The sequence below is a fragment of the Eretmochelys imbricata genome, chromosome 12, assembly GCF_965152235.1.
Source record: "Eretmochelys imbricata isolate rEreImb1 chromosome 12, rEreImb1.hap1, whole genome shotgun sequence".
NCBI lineage: Eukaryota > Metazoa > Chordata > Testudines > Cheloniidae > Eretmochelys > Eretmochelys imbricata.
The window spans coordinates 13,763,264-13,782,671 of NC_135583.1; the positions used below are offsets into that span (position 1 = coordinate 13,763,264).

General features: G+C 39.0%; 1 protein-coding gene across 8 annotated transcripts in view; it reads right to left on the bottom strand.

Moving 5' to 3' along the window:
- Nucleotides 1–19,408, bottom strand: part of FTO (FTO alpha-ketoglutarate dependent dioxygenase) — a 330,710-nt gene that overhangs the window by 254,524 nt on the left and 56,778 nt on the right. For all 8 annotated transcript variants that reach the window (XM_077830856.1, XM_077830857.1, XM_077830849.1 and 5 more), the window contains exon 2: nt 9,982–10,059. In XM_077830856.1, the coding sequence (XP_077686982.1) occupies nt 9,982–10,059 (78 nt within the window). The remainder of the gene's footprint in view (nt 1–9,981; nt 10,060–19,408) is intronic.

Sequence of the window (19,408 nt, forward strand, 5' to 3'; positions counted from 1 at the left end):
TTCTCTAAAAAGTAAATCTAGAATGTGATGCAGTAAGGAAGACACAGTACTTTATATTTGTTTAGTACTTTAACATTACAAGGTACCTTACAAAACATATACATACAGCATCTCTGAAATACAGCAGTCAAGTGGGATGCTGCACAAGCACATCAGTAGAGGGAGGGAAAATTTTGGACAAAGACCACAGGTCAAACCCCTCATTTTAAGTAAAGGGCCACAGAGCAGTCTTCAGTTCTAAAGATTTCATCCAAAATCCACCACTACCCCCTGCACCCAGCACACCATATACACACAAAACACTGCACTGAACACATTAATCTACCTCAGAAGTATGAGGGCACTGAGCTGACCCTGCTAAGATTTAAAGCTATGGCTCTAGGTATTCCACACTCAAGGCTTGGGCTCACGAGCCATCTCCTTTAGTTATGACTACTTGCTACATTTGGTAAGGAAGCCACATTGTAGATAGAACACTGGCAAATTGGATCAGTTCCAATATTGACCTCAGGACTCTTACACTCCAGCTTAGTAGGAAGAAGAAACCAACTCTGGAAAGACAGGGGCAGGGAGGAAAAAGGGTGACTACAGCTGTGTTGTGCAATTCCTTAATGGTGATGTGGGCAAAGCTTTGTAGCATTACTCTCCTGTATAATTCTTGCAAAATTTTTATTATGGTGATAGGAGCTTGTGAAAGGAGTCAATTTGGCCCCATTTTCCTGTTCAGTTAGTGCACGTTTGTGCCATTTATTATTTTGACCACCATTGTTTGTTTTAGGGAGGTTAATAAGCACAAATGCAGAGGTTTTCCCCTCCCCACCACATTTTTGTGTGTCAGGCTCTGTGGTTAAGATCTGCTCATCATGCAGTAATGGCCAACCTGTGGCTCCGGAGTCGTATGCGGCTCTTCAGAGGTTAATATGTGGCTCCTTGTGTGGGTGCTGACTCTGAGGCTGGAGTTACAGGCGTCAACTTTCCAATGTGCTGTGGTGTACTCAATGCTCAACCCCCCGCTCTGCCCCAGGTCCTGCCACCACTCCACTCCTTCCCCCGAGCCTGCCATGCCCTCGCTTCTCCCCACCAGAGCCTCCTGCGCACCACAAAACAGCTGACTGCGGCGGGTGGGAGGCATGAGAAGGGAAGGGAAGGCGCTGCTTGGCGAGGCTGCTGGTGGGCGGGAGGCGCTGGGAGATGGAGGGGGTTAGCAGATGGGGGGCTGCTGACATATTATTGTGGCTCTTTGGCAATGATCATTGGTAAATTCTGGCTCCTTCTCAGGCTGGCCACCCCTGCAGTAGTGAAACAGCTAGGGCAGCTGGTGTTACATACGGCATCAGATGGATGGATCAGATGGATCATTTGAATTGCATTCCTCCCAACACATAGGTGCACAGTCTACCATTATCTAACAGCACTGCCAATAGATTTGGATTGGTCATAAACCAATTTAGTGCAGTTAGAGGGTGTGTAGCAGAACATGTACTGTAATCTGTACTATGTACATTTTCAATGCGTTTTTAGTTCTTTTTCAGTTTTGGCATTTTCTAACTGTATTAGTCCAAAATCTCTTAACATGTAAACTAGTACTTAGATACCACTGTGGTGAACATATATAAATGCCTAGGTTGAATGGATAGATAGAATGTATTAGATATACATTGGCAACAGCCAACTGTTTGGAGTACATTACTTGGACACCAACCCACACAGAATAAAGTCCAAACCAGAAATATACACATGTATAACTGATGCTTTAAAAAGGGCCAATTTCAGAAAGCTGAAAACAATTGAGCCAAATTAGCTGGAAGAAAGAATTTGATTAGAAAAAATTGAGTAGTAATAATCTTTGCTTTTTATCAGTAGGTCTCAACTCACTTTACAAAGGAATTCAGTATCATTACCCTTATAGTACAGAGAGGGAAACTGAGGCACAGAGGTGAAGTGTCTTGCCCAAAGTTACCCAGCAGGCCAGTGGCCGAGCTGGGAATAGAACACAGGTCTCCTGAATCCCAGGCTAATGAGCTATCCACTAGGCAACACTGCTTCTCCATGATAATTTTATTTGATACCTAAAAATGCACAACAGAGAAAGAAAGCTACACTGGTTAAAAAACCAACCAGGCTTAGGGGAGAGGTGAACACAACTATACAAAAAAAATAAAGTGTATTTTTCATCACGAACAAATGAAAAAAAGGGGAAGCTGATAGCAATGAACATAAATCAGACGCTTGAAATAGTAGAAAATTGATTCAAGAAGCAAAAAAGGCACAAGGACAAATCAAGGGCCACCAGAATTAAGGTCAATAAGGAGGTTTTTTTTTTAAATATATGAGGAACAAAAGAAATCCTAACCATGATACTGATCCATTGCTAGATAGAAATGGTAGAATTGTCAATGCAAAAAAAGCAGAAGTATCTAATAAATATTTTTGTTCTGTATTTGGTAAAAAGCCATCTGATACATTTATATCTTGATGATGAAATACTTTATATTCCACTAGTATCTCAGAAAGATGTTAAAACAGCAGCCACTAAAGACAGACTTTTTAAAATCATCAAGTCTAGTTTACTTTCCTCCAAGAGTTTTAAAGGAGTTGGCTTAGGAGCAACTGAACCAGTAATATTGACATTCTATAAATCTTGGAATACTGGGGAAGCTCCAGAGAACTGGAAGAAAACTAATGTTGTGCCAATATTTAAAAAGTGTAAATGGAATGACCCGAGAAATTATAGGCTTGCCAGCCTGACGTCATTTCAGGGCATTATAATGGAATAGCTGATACAGGACTCAATTAAGAAACAATTAAAGGAGGGTATGTAATTAATGCCAATCAACATGGGTTTATGGAAAATAGATCTTGCAAAACTAATGTAATACATATTTTTGTTGACATTACACATTTGGATGATGGAAGTAATAATGTTGATGTAATATATTTAGACTTCTGAAAGGCATCTGACTTGGTACCACATGACATATTAACAAATTAGAACAATACAACTTTGACATGGCACACACTGAACGGATTAACAATTGGCTAACTTTTAATTTTAACTTGTAATTTTAAAAGTGGAATCATTATCAAGCAGCTGTGTTTTTAGTGGGATTTTACAAAGATAGTGTAGGCCAAGAACCAATCTAACATTTTTATCAATGACATGAAAAACAAAATTATTTCTGATAAAGTTTGCAGAGGACACAAAAATTGGGGGAATGGTAAATAAAGGGGACAGGTCATTGATATTGAGTGATCTGGAGCGCCTGGTAAACTGAGCACAGGCTGACAATATGCATTTCAATACTGCCAAAGGTAAAGCCATATATCTAGGAACAAAGAATGCAGGCCATATGGTGGATTCTATCCTGGGAGAGGGGGACTCTGCCAATTAATTTCAATTTTCACCACAAGAAAGGAACACAGTGCAGTTAAATTAAATCTTTAAGGTTATCAATCCAATACACGAATAATTGGGCTGACCATTTGTAGAATAGGGCTGTACCTCCGTCTTGGTTTTTTTCCTTTCCTTTCCTCTTTATCAATCTAGGAGGCACAAATCAGCATGTCGTTCTTTATTAATAATCTAATCACATTTTAAATACACCCTTACATAACACTTAGAGCCTCAAACAAGAGAGAGTACATGGTTGCTTCTTAAAGGAACACTATTTTATTTAGATTTATAAAATATGAAGAGCTATCCATCCAAAGCTATAAGCAGCCTTGTATAATTTAATTTTCACAACATGTAATAGGCTGCTTGTCCTACTCCAAGAAAAAAATATACAAATATGCACAGCTGACATGATAAAATAAAATAATATCCCCTCCATATCAGCTCATCCCTTTCCAAATCCCTGGGAGAAAAAAACTGGACCTTGACATTGCTGCAGTTGTTACTGGATGTTAAATGATTGCAAATAGGATAGAAGCTGGACCATAACACAAGCCATATCTAAGGATTTGAGCCACACTGTGAAAAAAGTTTGTGAACCCCCATTATAGAGCAAGGGTCAGACCATTATCTTTATATTTACTCTCCTAAAAAAAACAAAACAAAAGCCCAGTCATTGCAGTCCCTCTGTGAGACATGTCAGCAGTTGAGACCATTGCTGAACCCTAACCTGGAAGGCTGCTAGTTGCAACAGGGAATGCACAAAAAATACTGTACTAGTATGGCTGGGTTAAACAACATTAAAAAATATTCCTCTCAGAAACTGTAAGGTTATGACACCCATATAAATAAAGTGAGGAAATAATACCGTAAAATTCATCAACAGCAACGTTTTTTATTTTGTGCAAATATTTTAATGTATTATTTGAAACACTCTGGGATTCCCATTCTACTTCCCTGCAAACAGATTATAGATCTGAGATGCCTCTTGCCTACCTAAAGAGAAGTGACTGTAAAGTATTTAAGGCCTGTAGAATGAACTCTTATCCTGGAACTCTGGGTAAAAGTCTAAAAACAATCACAATGAAAGCACTTCAGCAACATGGGATTTTTGTTTTGTGAACAGGATTTTTGTTGATGATCCTGACCTGTTCCAAAGTTATTCAGTTTACAAACTAGGGCTTTTTAGTGAACACATCTAGTGGGAAAATCTGGTAGAGACTTTGATCAACATCCTGCATTTTTTGCATGTACAAACTGAAAGTTTTAAATACTAAGGAATGACTTAAGGGCTGGTGGTTGTTCATCTTTGCTCTGTGTGTGTTCAGTGTCCCTCTTTCCCTTTGCATTTACTTTATATTCTGCTCCAAATAATGGTCTTAATTGGATTAGTTACAGACTTCCTACCTCCAGGCCTTGATGTTTCTCCTTCTGATAATTTAATCCTATTTACCCTTGGACAGAGGCTGCCAGTTCACTTAACACTGGTCCCTGCCACTAAGAAAGGGAAGAGTCCATCAATCAATTGGGTCTAGCTTACTATTAGAAACTTTGGTTCAGAAGATACTACATCCTCTCTTTAGCCTGAGTTCTTGCTCAGCCAAGAAAAAAGCCTCCGTCTCCTGCCTGAACCAACAACAATCACAACCACTTTTCCATCACCTAACCATCAAAGGTATAACTCAGAATCTGTTCTCTACCTAACTATATTTCCATCTTCTGTCTCTCCAAGTTTAAATGGTTAAACTTGGTTTTGTAACTTGCTATTACACTTAGGTTTTGAAAATCGTGTATTATTAAAGAGTTGAAATAGAAAGCATCCAAATAATACTATTTTAGCAGTAACAATGGGGTTGCATTAGATACTATCTAACTGATAAACTATGGCACTATTGGGTGGTAATTGTTAAAATTAATTAAATATATTGTATGCTAAAGGTTTCACAAGATTATCCACAAAAATTCCCAAGGAAGCATTTTTTAAAATCTGATTTCAGTGGGAATTGCAGGTGGTCAGCAACGCTGACAATGAAGCCGCTTAAGTGTCTAACTTTAGATACTAAAGTTTGCAAATGTTGGCCAGAATCTATGAACAGGGCCCCAGGTATTCCACTATCCTGCAGCTGCAGAACTATGCTCTAGGAAACCCATCTTTGATTAAAAAATCAAACAAAAACCTTTAAAATATGATCTGAGAGTAAAATGGAGAAGCACTGTCTTCCTGAGTCTGCAGAGAGCCTGGCACAACACCTTTAAAAGATGTCATCTGCCACATTGATCTCAGAGCTCCAGAGACACTGATTCTGAGGTTGCACAATCTGTCTTTATCAAAGACTCCAAGTATGGAATTTTCCAGTTTGTTGCACCCAGTCATCCAACATTTTGTTTTCAATCTACCTGTCCTGCTGGGACCTGCCTGCAAGTGCTTCTTGCTCCCCAGCTTTTCCCACAAAGATAAATTAGTTGGATTACAAAACATGGTCTTTGCACCATTCAATGAAGCAGGCAACAGGGAGTTGAGGTATTGGAGCTAAAAATCCAGCTTCTAGCCAGAAAGCTGGAGGTCCAAAAGTACAGACTGGTGAGATGAAGTAAGCTGAGTTGAGCTCAGCTGCTTGGAGAACAGAGCAGCAGCCAAGACCCAAAGGGCTGAGAAGATGACCATTTCTCCGCTTTCCTGGCACATGTGGGGAAGGAGACTCTGAGCTAGGCCACATGAATGCTGCGCCCCATGAGCTGCCTGAAGAATACAGTGAAAACATCATTAATAATAATCATTACTGAAAATAATTATTGAGGAATTTTATGTCAATGAGCATTTTCAACTCTGAGCCATATTCGCGTGAGTGTGTGTGTGTGTGTTTGAGAACATGAGGATGGGAATGAAGGCTATTTCATGGAGATAAAATATTTAATGCTACTACAGAATCTAGGGGTGCTTGTTGCAGTATTTAGTTCTTGCCACAGAATCTGATCTCATTGTGCACAGGTATATAAGGCTCTGCAGAAAGTAATACTTAAGGAATAAATATAATGCTTTAGTAGTTCTTGTGTAGCATCACTGCTAGATTTTTTGCACAACTTTAACATCAGAGGCCCAAATTAGACTTTCATATTAATCAATAGCCAAATCATATGCATCATCATGACAAATTTAGGAAGGCACTGTATATTTTAATACAGTTTTAAAAACACCATTAATCTACTGAAGTTGTTACATGAATCGCACAAGTAAAGTTTCAAGCAAAGAAATAAAGAAAGAGGACAGAAGCAAACAAGATGCTACAAAGAAATTAGAAGTCTGAAAATACACATCTGAGATGAAGATGCACAGCTTACTCAAATGCAACAATATTTCACTCTCCTTTTAGGACATGGAGGTAATGTGTTCCACATTTCAACGTCAGCCAAATCAGAAGCATGTTACCTTTGGCTTGTGCACTAAAATTACATGCTTAAGAACTATTTTATCAATATTTCTTACATTGTGTCTTTAGAGTTCTACCCTAAGAAGCATACAGTGGTATCTCAGAAGAAAACAGGGAGTGGAAACACATTTTAAACATATCTCAAAATAATGTTTGGTATTCTTTAAATCTCCAACCAGCCGTCATTCTATGTCCTGCACAAGGAAAGCATCAGAAAACAGGGTAAACACTGAATTAATATTGAACGCCACCATGTTGGTTGAAAAGAATCACGTCCTGTTTGCTGTAACTCTGACAGCAGGTGTTAAAGGTCAGTTCGTATTGACACTGCTAGAAGTAGTTATGTCACTGATAACTTCAATAATGAACATGAACATTCTGTGCTTAATTTTTCATATGTGTATTACATAAACAGAATTTAAAAATCAGCCATGTTGTGGTGTCTAACACATAATTTGTTTTCAAGACACAGGATAACCCCACCACTCAAGCACCTGAATAAAGCTGCAAACCAGTGAAGAGGTCCCCCGATAAGCAAGTTGGCACTTATGTTTCATTGAAGACATTTGGGATTTATTACTATGATTTTTTTCTAGTGTTTTTCTCAGATGCTATTCACTATTTGATTTCTAAAAGGGACATTGTTCTGGGTGCAGTTTGTGGTTCCATTCTAAAATCCCTGATCAGAAAAAATGCCCATTGAAAAGGGAGTGCAATGGAAGTACTTTTTAAGTAGGGACTTCAGGATTGTGCTCAGAGTATATCTTCATGCCTGTAGGCATGTAGCAGTGTTTGAATGATATTCTGCCTAACCCTCCCAACATCACTTTGTTCAAACTACATTGCTCACAAGTGGGGGATTCTTAAATAAGACAAAACAAGGAAAGCCATACAGACTAATCTACAATACATCATTATGCATTTTGTTTTATTTTGTTATTTTGTTTTCTATAGTCTCTCCCTTTTTTCCAATTTTAAGTACATGTAGGTACTACGGAAATAATATTAGTGGTAAGAGTGGAACTTTGACATCCACAGCGGCTATTTAAGTAAGTAAGAAAGAAAGATTTTAAAATTCCTATCATGGTTATTGAATGAAAGGTGTTTGATGTTTATCAATACCACATATATGTGCAAATGCACATGCCTGCACATAAACTAAACAGGAGGCATATTTTATGTACATACCTTGCAAACTTACTCAATATAATCCTTTCAAGGCTATAAAATTTCAGTTGTTATCTCACCTTCTGGCAATCAGTTCTATCCATTTGGTTCTGGATCCGACGCCCACAGATGTCAATGGGAGACTTTCAGTTGACTTCAATAGGCTTTATGTAAGATCCTTGATCTTTTCAATATCACTAATTACTTTAATTTGGTCTAATTTGATTGCTTATCTTCTTCCCAAAGCCCTTCTACCTGTATGGATGCTGAGAGACTCCACTTGGCAGCCTCCGCTCAACCATGTCTTTCCCTGTCACCTCTGCAGGGATGGGCTAGGAAGTGTGGAGGACACACAGCTAGGCTCAAGCTATCAGGCCCAGACGCTGGTATAAAAAGGAAATGGAAACAGACGGTAGGAGATGTAAAAGGATCAAAGAAGGAGAAAATGGTGATTGGGTCAGACAAGAACTAAAAAGAGCAAGAACTTTTACTGAACATTGGTGAGACCCTGGAAAGGAAGTCTGTTTGCTGTTTTCATTTGATTTGGGAGAAGGATGCTGACAAGAAAAGCGCTCCATGATAGTGCTTTTTTTTGTTGGTAGCAAGTTTGTCCACCATGTGTTTTACTACTATTTATTATTTCTATTACAGTAGAGGCTCCAATAGAATCTCTGTCCCATTGTGCTAGGCACTGTACAAATATGTAAAAAGACAGCAAAAGCCCCAAAGCAGATGAGAAAAACAAAGGAGAGCAGAAAGGAAATATTAATCATCCCTTTTTTACAGATGGAGAGTAAGGCACAGAAAGATCAAGTGACTTGCCCAAGATCACACAGGAAGTCTGTAAAACTGAGCCAGGAGTTGAACCCAGATCACCCTTCTTCTCTGCAATGTGGAAAGCTGCCATCTTAAAATTCTTCTTGTCCATGAGCTCCTGCAAAAAAATACCCTTCCTTCCTGCTGCACAAGACCAAGGCTGTTTTTTTGCTACTATATGCATCTTTGAGCCACATGTCAATACAAGAAAGTTGACACGGCTGTAATGTAGGAACTCTTGCTATAGTTGTTCAGGCTAAGTAAGAGATTCCTTTTTATGTCTTTCATCTTTCTGAATGTGTTCCAACCTCGTTTTACTGAACTTAAAATTCTTTCCACATGTTTTCAATTTGACCTGAGAAAGGTCCAAGATGCATGTAGCAGTATTCTTCTAGTTCTTTAATGCTATGCCTCTGTATACTAGTTTGGTTTAGTTATGTGACTATTGGGCCTGTTTTAGCTTTCCTTAAATTTCATTTCAGGCATGCATTCTGGCTTTTGTACTTCAGGTCCTATGCCAGGTCTTAACCATTGTGTATTGTTTGTGACTAGAATTATAAGCATAAACATACTCTAAATCTCACTTTTAAAAACTCTTCATCTTTGCCAGATCCAGTCTATAGAACATGTTCTCTAGATGGTTTAAATCATGAAGACCTCTGATAGAACAGTGACTCCCTGTGCTCTTTTTACTCCAGTCAAGCATGAGATATTGCAAATCAATGTCATACAATTCACTTAACCGCAAATTGCAAGAAAACTCAAAAATAGAAAGTTCTTTATATGTTATGTGAGCTTTTACTTTAAACAAAGATTAAAAAGGAGACTTTTAGAGCTACCATTTACAGGTGTGAACTAAAGATCAAAAGGTAAAATCTTAGTCCTGTTGAAGTCAATGGCAAAACTCCCATTGGCTTCAGAAGGAGTTCACACCAAGGTTCCTGATTCTGCTCTGTCCTGAGTGCTGAAGGATTTCACTCTCCACTGAGTGCAGCTCTGCAAACACTACATACACCAGGACCTCACCTATGCTAATCCTCAGAAAGGAATTAGAAGAAGTGACATTTTAGTCTTGTCAGCTCTAATAGTGCACCAATAAATAAAGACTGGTTTGCTATTTGATAAGAATGCTCAATCAAGTTTACTACAAATAAGGTTAAAAATAAGATACAATACCAGTTGGTGGAATTCGGCATCTCTAGGTGTCAGATATGGAAGCCAACTCTCTCCAAGTTCTTCAAGAAGCTTCTGTTTCTGTTTTTTTTTTTTTTTTAAAAAGTATGACATGAAATTAGTCAAAGAAGCAAATAGCAGTTTATTATTTAACTAGTTGCATTAGGAATTTAAAAAATGTAAAAAGTTAGTATTGTTTCACTAGCCAAAATTTAAGAAAACACATCTTAAACAAGGAGAAGTAGATGCAACCTCATCTTTATTGAGGTTTGTCCACTTAATTGAGTTTCCCCAATTTCAGTTTAGTAATTTCAGAGGATTAAGTACAGTACTTTTTGGTATCCTCAGTTCTTCCTTAGGAGAACCTCCCTTACACACTGAAAAAGTACACTCATCCTTCAAGATTCTGCAGAACTTTGCCTGATTTAAATGCTGGATCTTGTTTATTTCTTTGCTTTTCTTTGTTTTCTCCTTCAAATTCTAGGTGTAGTGGGTGTAAAGCCTAGTGTACCCCAGGCTGTGGTTTTAATAACATACTCTAAACAATCCTGAATTTTGTTTTAGACTATGTGTATCATATAGTGTCTGTTTATTCCAGCCAACCAGAAAAGAAAAGGAAACTTCGTCCTCTTTACCTTGTCTCCAATCCAATCTTCCAACCTGACTTCAATGTGGACCAGGAAATATGCCTGCCCAAGGAAATAACAACTCCAATCTGAAGTTAATAGTCATCCACCACCTGACTGTGAAGAAGAGCTTCCCCTCCTTTTTCCATCTCACGTTTTTTCTTTTATCTTTGTTTTTTTCTGAGTGGCTGGGGCAATTAATTTGACAGAACTAACAGCTTTCTGAGTAAAATGAGAATGTTTTGGTTGTAATCCACTTAATAGTCCTATCTTTTAAGAAAATGATTAAGAAAAGCAGGTCTATAATCCATAATTTTCCTTCATGTGTGTCTTAATAAAATAGATAGCTGATACTGTGTGTGTTTATTATGGAGTTAATACCATAGACCATGAGAGAGAGAGAGTTTGGCATTAGCCATAGAGTTTTTGAAGAAATAATTTTTACACCATGACAGGCCCATGCACATTCTGCCACATCAATCAAATTCCATCTCTGCCTGAACCTGATATAAGAGGAGAATATTGAGAAAGTATAAGATTCTGCTCAACATTCCTGATCAATATTTCCTTTGCCTCTCCTAGTGCATCTCATCTGTGTCTCTCTTTTACCTTGCAAGGACTGTATCTTGTGCAGTTCTGAGCATATCACTGGTCATTAACAAATAATTAATAAAAATGATGATACTAAACAGCAGTTAGATGCCACAAGAGGCTAAAAGTTAGCCATAGCATTTGAATACAAGTGGCTTCAAATCCTTAATATATTTCTTCTTTAAATATTTTCCACCATATAAAACACAACTATGAGAAATATTTAATTTTTTTTGCATATTAAAAATGTTCACGTGTGTGAAATCAGAAACGTAATACATTTTATAACAATGTTAAAACCGAAACAAATCAACAAGCTCAAATCAAATTTAAAAAAATCAAAATTAGTAGTTATACTTTCTAATTCACCTCTGCCACTGCAAGGTTATTCCCTACACACCTACAGTTCTTTCTCTAGTCTTAATCTGGCTTTTACTATTTCCTGCTTAGAATATTTCACAGGCTACAAGGTTTCTTTGTCAAGAAGATTTACTTGATAGTCACTAAATTTCCCTTTTTATAATCACATCCCATTGCTCCTGGTTAATGTGTCCCATGTGCTATCCTAAACTGATCCTCCCCATCCTGGTGTTTGCATCCGAGAAGAATGAAAGTATTACACAGACCAATCTCTGATCTTATAATGAAAATAAAGACAAAACAAGATAAACTATTAAGAACACAAATGCAATGCTAGGGTATAAAAGACAAAATACAAATTTTCACTATTATTGTCCTCAGGTTATAGCATAAGGCAAATAAAATGTATGCTTCACTTGTGGAGGGGAACACTGAAGTATTATGGTTATCAGATTGGTCTGTCAGTCAGTCTGAACCAAGAGCAGGTAGCACAGACGAATAATATCACCACTCACTGACTGACATCCACTGATCCTAACTAGACTGACAAGAACAGCATTGACATTTACAAACTAGAAATGTACTCTGATCTCTCAGTCTATAGTTTTCTTTGGGGACACTTTATAAACTGACTATGAGTCATTGGTGAAACCAAGCAGAATGTAACTTTAGATTAAGTTGGCAGACATGTTAGTGTACTGCATATTCCCAAACAGTCATTCTTTTATGTTACAAAAAACAGTGTATGACTTTTATGTTATTATTTATTACATTGAAAACAGTAGGCTGCCTTTGCTGATTTTGAAACATACAATAAAAGTATATTAAACTAAACAAAAATCAAAACTCAAGGCTAGCAGACAGAGGAGGAGAAACACATCTGACAATTTTTTTGTCAAATGCCAAGCTCTTGGCAAAAGCACACAACATTACAATGTACTCTTGAGTGTGGGTAGTACTAGCTCACACTTGATTGTCAGATCTGGCTAAGTGCTGCTCCTCAGCTTGATGTATAGACAAATACACACAGCTGGGTGGCATAACACACTGCTCTTCTCATATACAAGAAGATGTCTCATAGATGTCAAATACATCAAGCTACTCACAAATTCCTCCAAAATATAAAAAAAAGAGAAAAATCAAAGACCCAGCTATACCAGCTGGCTGTAGACGAAGTATAAGGACTGTTACATAAGTGGTGTATTTACAGCAACTTCAGGAGGTGCAGAAAAGGTGGAAAGATCTTTTAAAAATGTAACATTATCCATTACTTAGTAGCTTAAAGAGACCTTTTTTCTACATCTGATTCCTATATTTTAAAATTCTTTGTAATTAACAAGACCTTAGAAACAGAATATTGATATCTGGTTTCAAATAAAATCTCTGCGTGTTTCTTCCAATTGGCTTTTATACTGAGACTGTCTGTTGACATGTGGGGATTATGTCTTGCTTAGATGCATCATCATCAGTGCTACTACACTTGCACTGCTCTGGAAATCTACATACGCCTGCTCCTCTGTCTTCTGAAATAGGAGTGGATCTCTGTGTAAATACATTTCACGGATTGCTGTGACTGTTAAGCGACATTATTTAGGTGTGGAGCTGAGTACAGGATTGGAAGCCAGGAACACCTGCTTTCTAAACCCAACTCTAACATTTGTAATAAACTGGCATTATGCACACATGTGAGTGTTCTTAGTGACTGTCTCATAGTGAGTATAAGGAATGTGCTACCCTCAGTTAAGTGAGCTCTCTGTTAGCCTCAATGATAGAGGACCGTGGTTTTGTGCAACTTTCTCCATGCAATTTTTGTATGTCTATATCGCTTTACTAACAAGGAATTAATGTACCAGTAGCTGTTGCTAAGATACAGTAAATTACATGATGAGATGTGGAATCTATCTCCGTAACTATGTCTTATTTGTTGACAGCAGGAACAGTAACTGATGCAGAGAAATGCCTGTCTGTTACACAATCAGGAAGTGTAATGAAGGTGCACCAAAAGTGCACTGCCTGAATTTACATTCTGAAATATTATATGCCTGGTTAACTGTTTACCAATTAAGCAGTTCAAGGGGGAACACTTAGTGACGTTCTCCAGCCAGGCAGCATGGCTGTACAAAAAGTATCTGCCTGATGTATCATCATGCAGGGCATCAATACCATTTCCAAATAGATTTCCTTTTCTCTTACTTGTAAAACGACACAACACATAAGGACCCTATTCAGTGTATGTGCTATGAAAACTAAGCACGCCTAGTTTTTCAAATGAAAATTCCCCACCTGTGCAAACACCATCATACAGGAAAGCCAGAAGATTTGAAAGTACCTCCAAGTTACAGACCAAGACGTTGGTATGAACATGTACTGTAGATCATATTTAGACATATGATGTTACAAGAATTTCTGAACCATAAAGTATCTTTAGAAATGAAAAAAGCACAAGTTAAATTTTGCAATGTACCATATGATGTATGTATCATTCATTGAAGAGATGATATTTTTCTCACACAAACAGTCTCAATGACATCAAGGCAAGCAAGATTTGCCTCTTAATGGAGAATGTAAATTTGGATTAGGGTGTTCTCAAATAATTAGGAGAAAAGAACCATGCCGCATCATTAAGGCTCTTTCTTCTGTCACTCTCAAATGTAATTTTAAAGGTGCCTATCATCTTTGCATCTAAGTGCTGAGTACAACAGATATCTCCACTTTGGAATAAGTTAAATAACAGAAGTGAAATACTTGGCTATTACAAATAATTGACATTAAATTGTTACCATGCTCTTGTAGAAATCACAGCTATCAAATTTGTTGACAGTTACAAGAGGAAGATATACAACCACAGAAATGGGTGGGCACTGCTTGAAACAGGATTAATGTGACCAAACTGAGTGACCCAAACTAACTCCAAAGAGTGATCAGTTTACAAAAAAACCTACCAAAATCTGGTGCGTGAGTTAAAGATAGCCCTAGGCATTCTCCTGCCATGCATTTCTCACATATGCAGGATGTTGCTAGAGGAAAAAAGATCAGCTTCACTACACCAAGTAATCTCTCTGGACATGAAGCAAGACCACATACACATGTAATAAGTCAGCCAGACACTTCCAAAACATAGTCTACAAATAACTATTCCTTCTAAATGTTAAGAACTATTGATTTATACTGATGTACCAACCTTTGACCTTAAATGAGTCACACAGCCAAAATCCCATGTAACATTTTGAAAATATAGGAGATAAAGTTTAAACAAACTAAGGGCTTGTCTACACTTACTGGAGGATCAACGCTGTGATGATCGATACATCAGCGGTAAATTTAGTGAAGACCCGTTGACGTCGCATAATGTGGACCCCGTGGTAAGTAGATCTAAGTTATGTCGATTTGAGTTACACTATTCACGTAACTCATTGCATAGCTTAAATCTTTTCCCTTTAGTGTAGACAAGGCCTAAGATGCTGAGGCCTTGTCTACTCTATGCATGAAAGTCTATCTAAGTTATGCAATTTGAGTTACTTTAATACCGCAGAGTCTACACTATGCAATGTTGACTGGAAACGCTCTCCCGCCAACTCCCCTTACTTTTCTCGATCCGGTGAAGTACAGTAGTCTATGGGAGAGCAATCGGCGGTCAATTTAGCGGGTCTTCACCACAGCGTCGATCCTCCAGTAAGTGTAGATAAGCCCTATATAAGCATGAGTGAGAAAGTGGATTGTCCTTCCACCAATACCCTCCTCACTGTTCTCTGAGCAGGATCTGCAGAGCAACGTACCCCTGGACTGAGAGGTCACTCTCATCATATGAATCATTCAGAAAAGCATTTGGATTTTTCTCTCTTTGATGTGCAGGTGACCTTTGAGAGAAATGGAGGCCTGAGATGAGTAAAGGGCCACTATTGGTCTTAAATTGGAGAATACACCAATACATCCAACACTGCAAGTAAAGGAGGAGACAGAAGACTGATTGAATGCAACAAAAAAGTCCCTGTTGATCCTGCTCAGAAAATTGCAAAGGAATAAGGGCAAAGGGAGTAAGAAAAGACATCCACCTATCTGTACATAGGTGAGTAAAGCCAATGATGCCTGTCTGCTTGGCAGTTGTCATCCTCTCTCAGGTGCACTAGTTTAAAACTAGATAAAGGAAGGTGATTTACTTACCCCAGGCTGGTTGGGAGCACTGACAGTAGCAGAAGGCTCCTGCAAACACTGACTATGCAAACTGAGATATTGCAGGTGAGGAGGTGTCAATGAACCCACTGAACAAGTACCAATGAAGCAGGCAGCTTATTCTTGGTCCTCTACTGAGAGCAAAGGGCTGTTTGCCTGGGTGAACTGTAGCAGAAGCTGCTGTCTACAGAAAGTTATGCTCATCCTTCAGAAAAGGGAATTCTCAGGACTTAAAAAAAAAAAAATCCGCACTCTGAAATCCGCACATCAAACCCTTTCCTTCAGTCCAAGCACACACCTGCCTATTCTTAACATATGATTGGAAGCATGCAGAATAAAGCAAAGATCTGTCACATCTCAGAAGAAAAAAGCATTTAGGCAGATGTTAGAAAAATAATGAAGTGACCCAAGTACCATATTAATCCTCTTGTCACATATTCTTAACCGTTCATCATCCTGTTCTGTTATTTTCACATAAAATCTTGCATAAATCTTTGATGGTTTTTTTCATATATGCTGTATGGGAATAGGAGCCTCCTACACAATTAAACTATGAATAATTCTAGAGTAAAACATGGTGGTGTATGGATACCAACCCATGAACATAAGCTATTTATTTTCTGTACAGGTGATTAAAAGGTATTTTGAAATTGCATAAAGGGCCAGACCATGGCCCATCCTGCATGTCAACACAAGGCAGCAAGAGGGGGTGTAAGACTAGATTGTTGCCACTTCCGCACAGGGAGAATGGATGCTCAATAAAGCCTCTATGTCCCCACCTTTGCACAGGTGGGTGGAAAGTGGCAAGAGAGGATGGAGTCTTGACTCCATACCCCAACATTCCTAGCAGTATTACTATGGCAGTGCTTTGGGGAGCAGACACTGCGACAAGCACAGATCTGTTGCAATGTACCACCTCCTCAGAGCATAGGATGTAGGTGATATTGTGACTCCCCAAGTCACAATCTCACTCCTGGGTTGCTCCAGAAGCAGCGAAACAAATGCACTGTCTCTTACCAAGGGCAGAATCACAAACTGACAGCTTAGTCCAACATTTATTTAATAAATATTTTGAAAGAAGCATTCCAGTTAGTTTAATTTATCTAACAACAGAGTCTTGGAAAGTTACCAAAGTCCCATTTTCTTATGAAGGTTTCTTGACATAGGTACTGATTATTATAATGAGTTTTGATTGTAATGTCATTAGTTCATGTTTAATGTCATTGAGGCGTGTGTACTTTAAGTCCTTTTAGTTTACTCTTTCAAATCTGTAACTATTGAAAATGTGCTTGTTTTGACTTGTCTGATAGAAAGTAAATACTACTAATTGCAAAGTAACAATTCTGCATATTCAGATTCATCCATGCTTGTAAATTAATTTAATTTTCTAAATCACAACCTAACTCATGTTATAATGACCTTCAGTCCGTAATCTAACTGCTGCCTAAATTTTATTTGGATTATTCATTTTTTTAAATGAAGAGATGAGATACTCCTAAACATATTCCCCCAAGATGTCATGACCTTAAAATAGGGAAAGACAGAGATAAGAGAGATGAGAATTTAATCCAGACAGAGTTTCTCACCTGACTGCCTGAATCTCCCTTTTCCTTAGGCACATGGGAACAGGCAAGTGTTGGACTGCAGCAGAAAGCGCAAATGGGAAAACACAACAACCGTTGGCATGTTCCCCATTTTGAGAGCCCACAGAAATCGCTTGGTGTGAATTCCATGCATTCTGAGGTGATAATGAAGCAGTTAGAGGGGCAGTGAGACACAGCTGTATTAACTGCTATCTGTGTGTTTTACTAGAGTTGCCAGTCATCTGGTTTTCTACTGGAATGCCCAGTCAAAAAGGGACCATGGTGGCTCCGGTCAGAACTGCTGACATGGCTGTTAAAAGTCTGGTTGACGGCGCAGCAGGCTCCCTTCCTGCCCTGGCTCCATGTGGCTTCCAGAAATGGCCAGCATGTCCGGCTCCGAAGTGCAGTGGCGGCCACGGGGGCTCCATGTGCTGCCCCCGCCCCAAGCGCTGGCTCCGCAGCTCCCACTGGCTGGGAACTGTGGCCAATGGGAGCTGTGGGGGTAGTGCCTGCAGGCGAGGGCAGCACGTGGAGCCTTCCTGGCTATCCCTGCACCTAGGCGCCAGTTGACGTCATCATTTCCAGGTGCCACCTCAAATAAGCGTCACCTGGAGCCTGCACCCTGGAACCCCTCCTGTGCACCAACTGCCTGCCCCAGCCCTGAGCTTCCTTCTATATTCCAAACCCCTCTGCCCCAGCCCGGAGCCCCCTCCTACACCCCAAACCACTCATCCCTGGCCCCACCCCAGAGCCCATACCCTCTGCCCCAGCCTGGTGAAAATGAGCAAGTGAGTGAGGGAGGGGAGAGCAAGCGACAGAGAGAATGGGGAAGAAGTGAGCAGGGTGCAGGTCCTTGGGGAAGGGGTAGGGCAGGGGGCGTCAGTTTTCTGCAATCAGTCAGAACGTTGGTAACCCAAGGTTTTACACTCCTCTAGGAAGAGAAGAATGAATTAGGCCCCAGTTCAGCAAAACACTTAAGTACATCGTTAAGTTTCATTGACTTTAATGATGCGTTACTGAGGAGAGGGAATGGGGGGAAGGAGAACCTACAGAAGCAAAAATCCCATGGAAGGTACTACCAGAGAGAGGTGGGGGCCTGTCATCAGCATGAAAGGAAAGTCCATCCCCAGAGATGGCATTGCTTAGTCAGCCTTGTGTTTTGTCTTCCCATAGGGCCTTGGAAATTGTGAGGGATGTAGGCTGTATCCGTGTCCCCACCCTGAGAATGCAAACGCCTCTCCCCTGGAGAGGAAGACGGCCCCAACTCCATGAAGCAAACTCCTCTGAGTTTTCAAACGTGTCTCTCCCACACTCACCTTTGGTGCTTCCCACAGGAGGAGCCATTAGTCCCTTTTAAAGCTGCAGTTGAATATGAATGTTCCCTCAGATTATATATAAAACCAGAATATGTTACCTAAACAGTCTCACTGCTCAAATGTTGTCAGGTTGGATGGATTTATAAAATGAAGATAGGATAGTTATATGGGCAGTACTTAAAAACTTTTTAATACACTGCCAAGCCCTCCCTAGAAAGGCTCCCTTACTTTACAAGGTCTTTCTCAAATTTGACCCAAAAATGTCTTACATTTTAAAAAAATAACATTTTAAAAACCTGAAACATAAGGCCTAAAACCCCAAGATGTTTTGTACTGATATGTCATTTGCCCCCATTACCTACAACTGTTCTTATTACTTGCAGTTAACAGTCTAGTTGGGGGGAAAGGAAAGAGGGGAGAAGGGAGGACTTAACAGTACCATACACATGCAAAGCTGGAAATCTTTAAGTTGAAGATGGAGTCCATTATAGATGATGTCCACTAATTATACACAAAACATAACATATGAGGTTATAAAACTACTTCTGGTTTCACAGTTTGATATATCATTTGTAAAATTCAATCCAACCTCAAACTTGGCATAAAAGTTCTCAGATCTTGACCTTTGATATTTGTTTTTATATTTTAATTGGATTTAAAGTTATAGTTGTCAATAAAAAGATCTTATTAGTTTAAGAAGTTTGTTTTTACTCATGTAATATAAAATAAAGGTCTGATCTGCATAGAACATAGCCTACACATTCAAAATCTTTGCAAAGGCCAT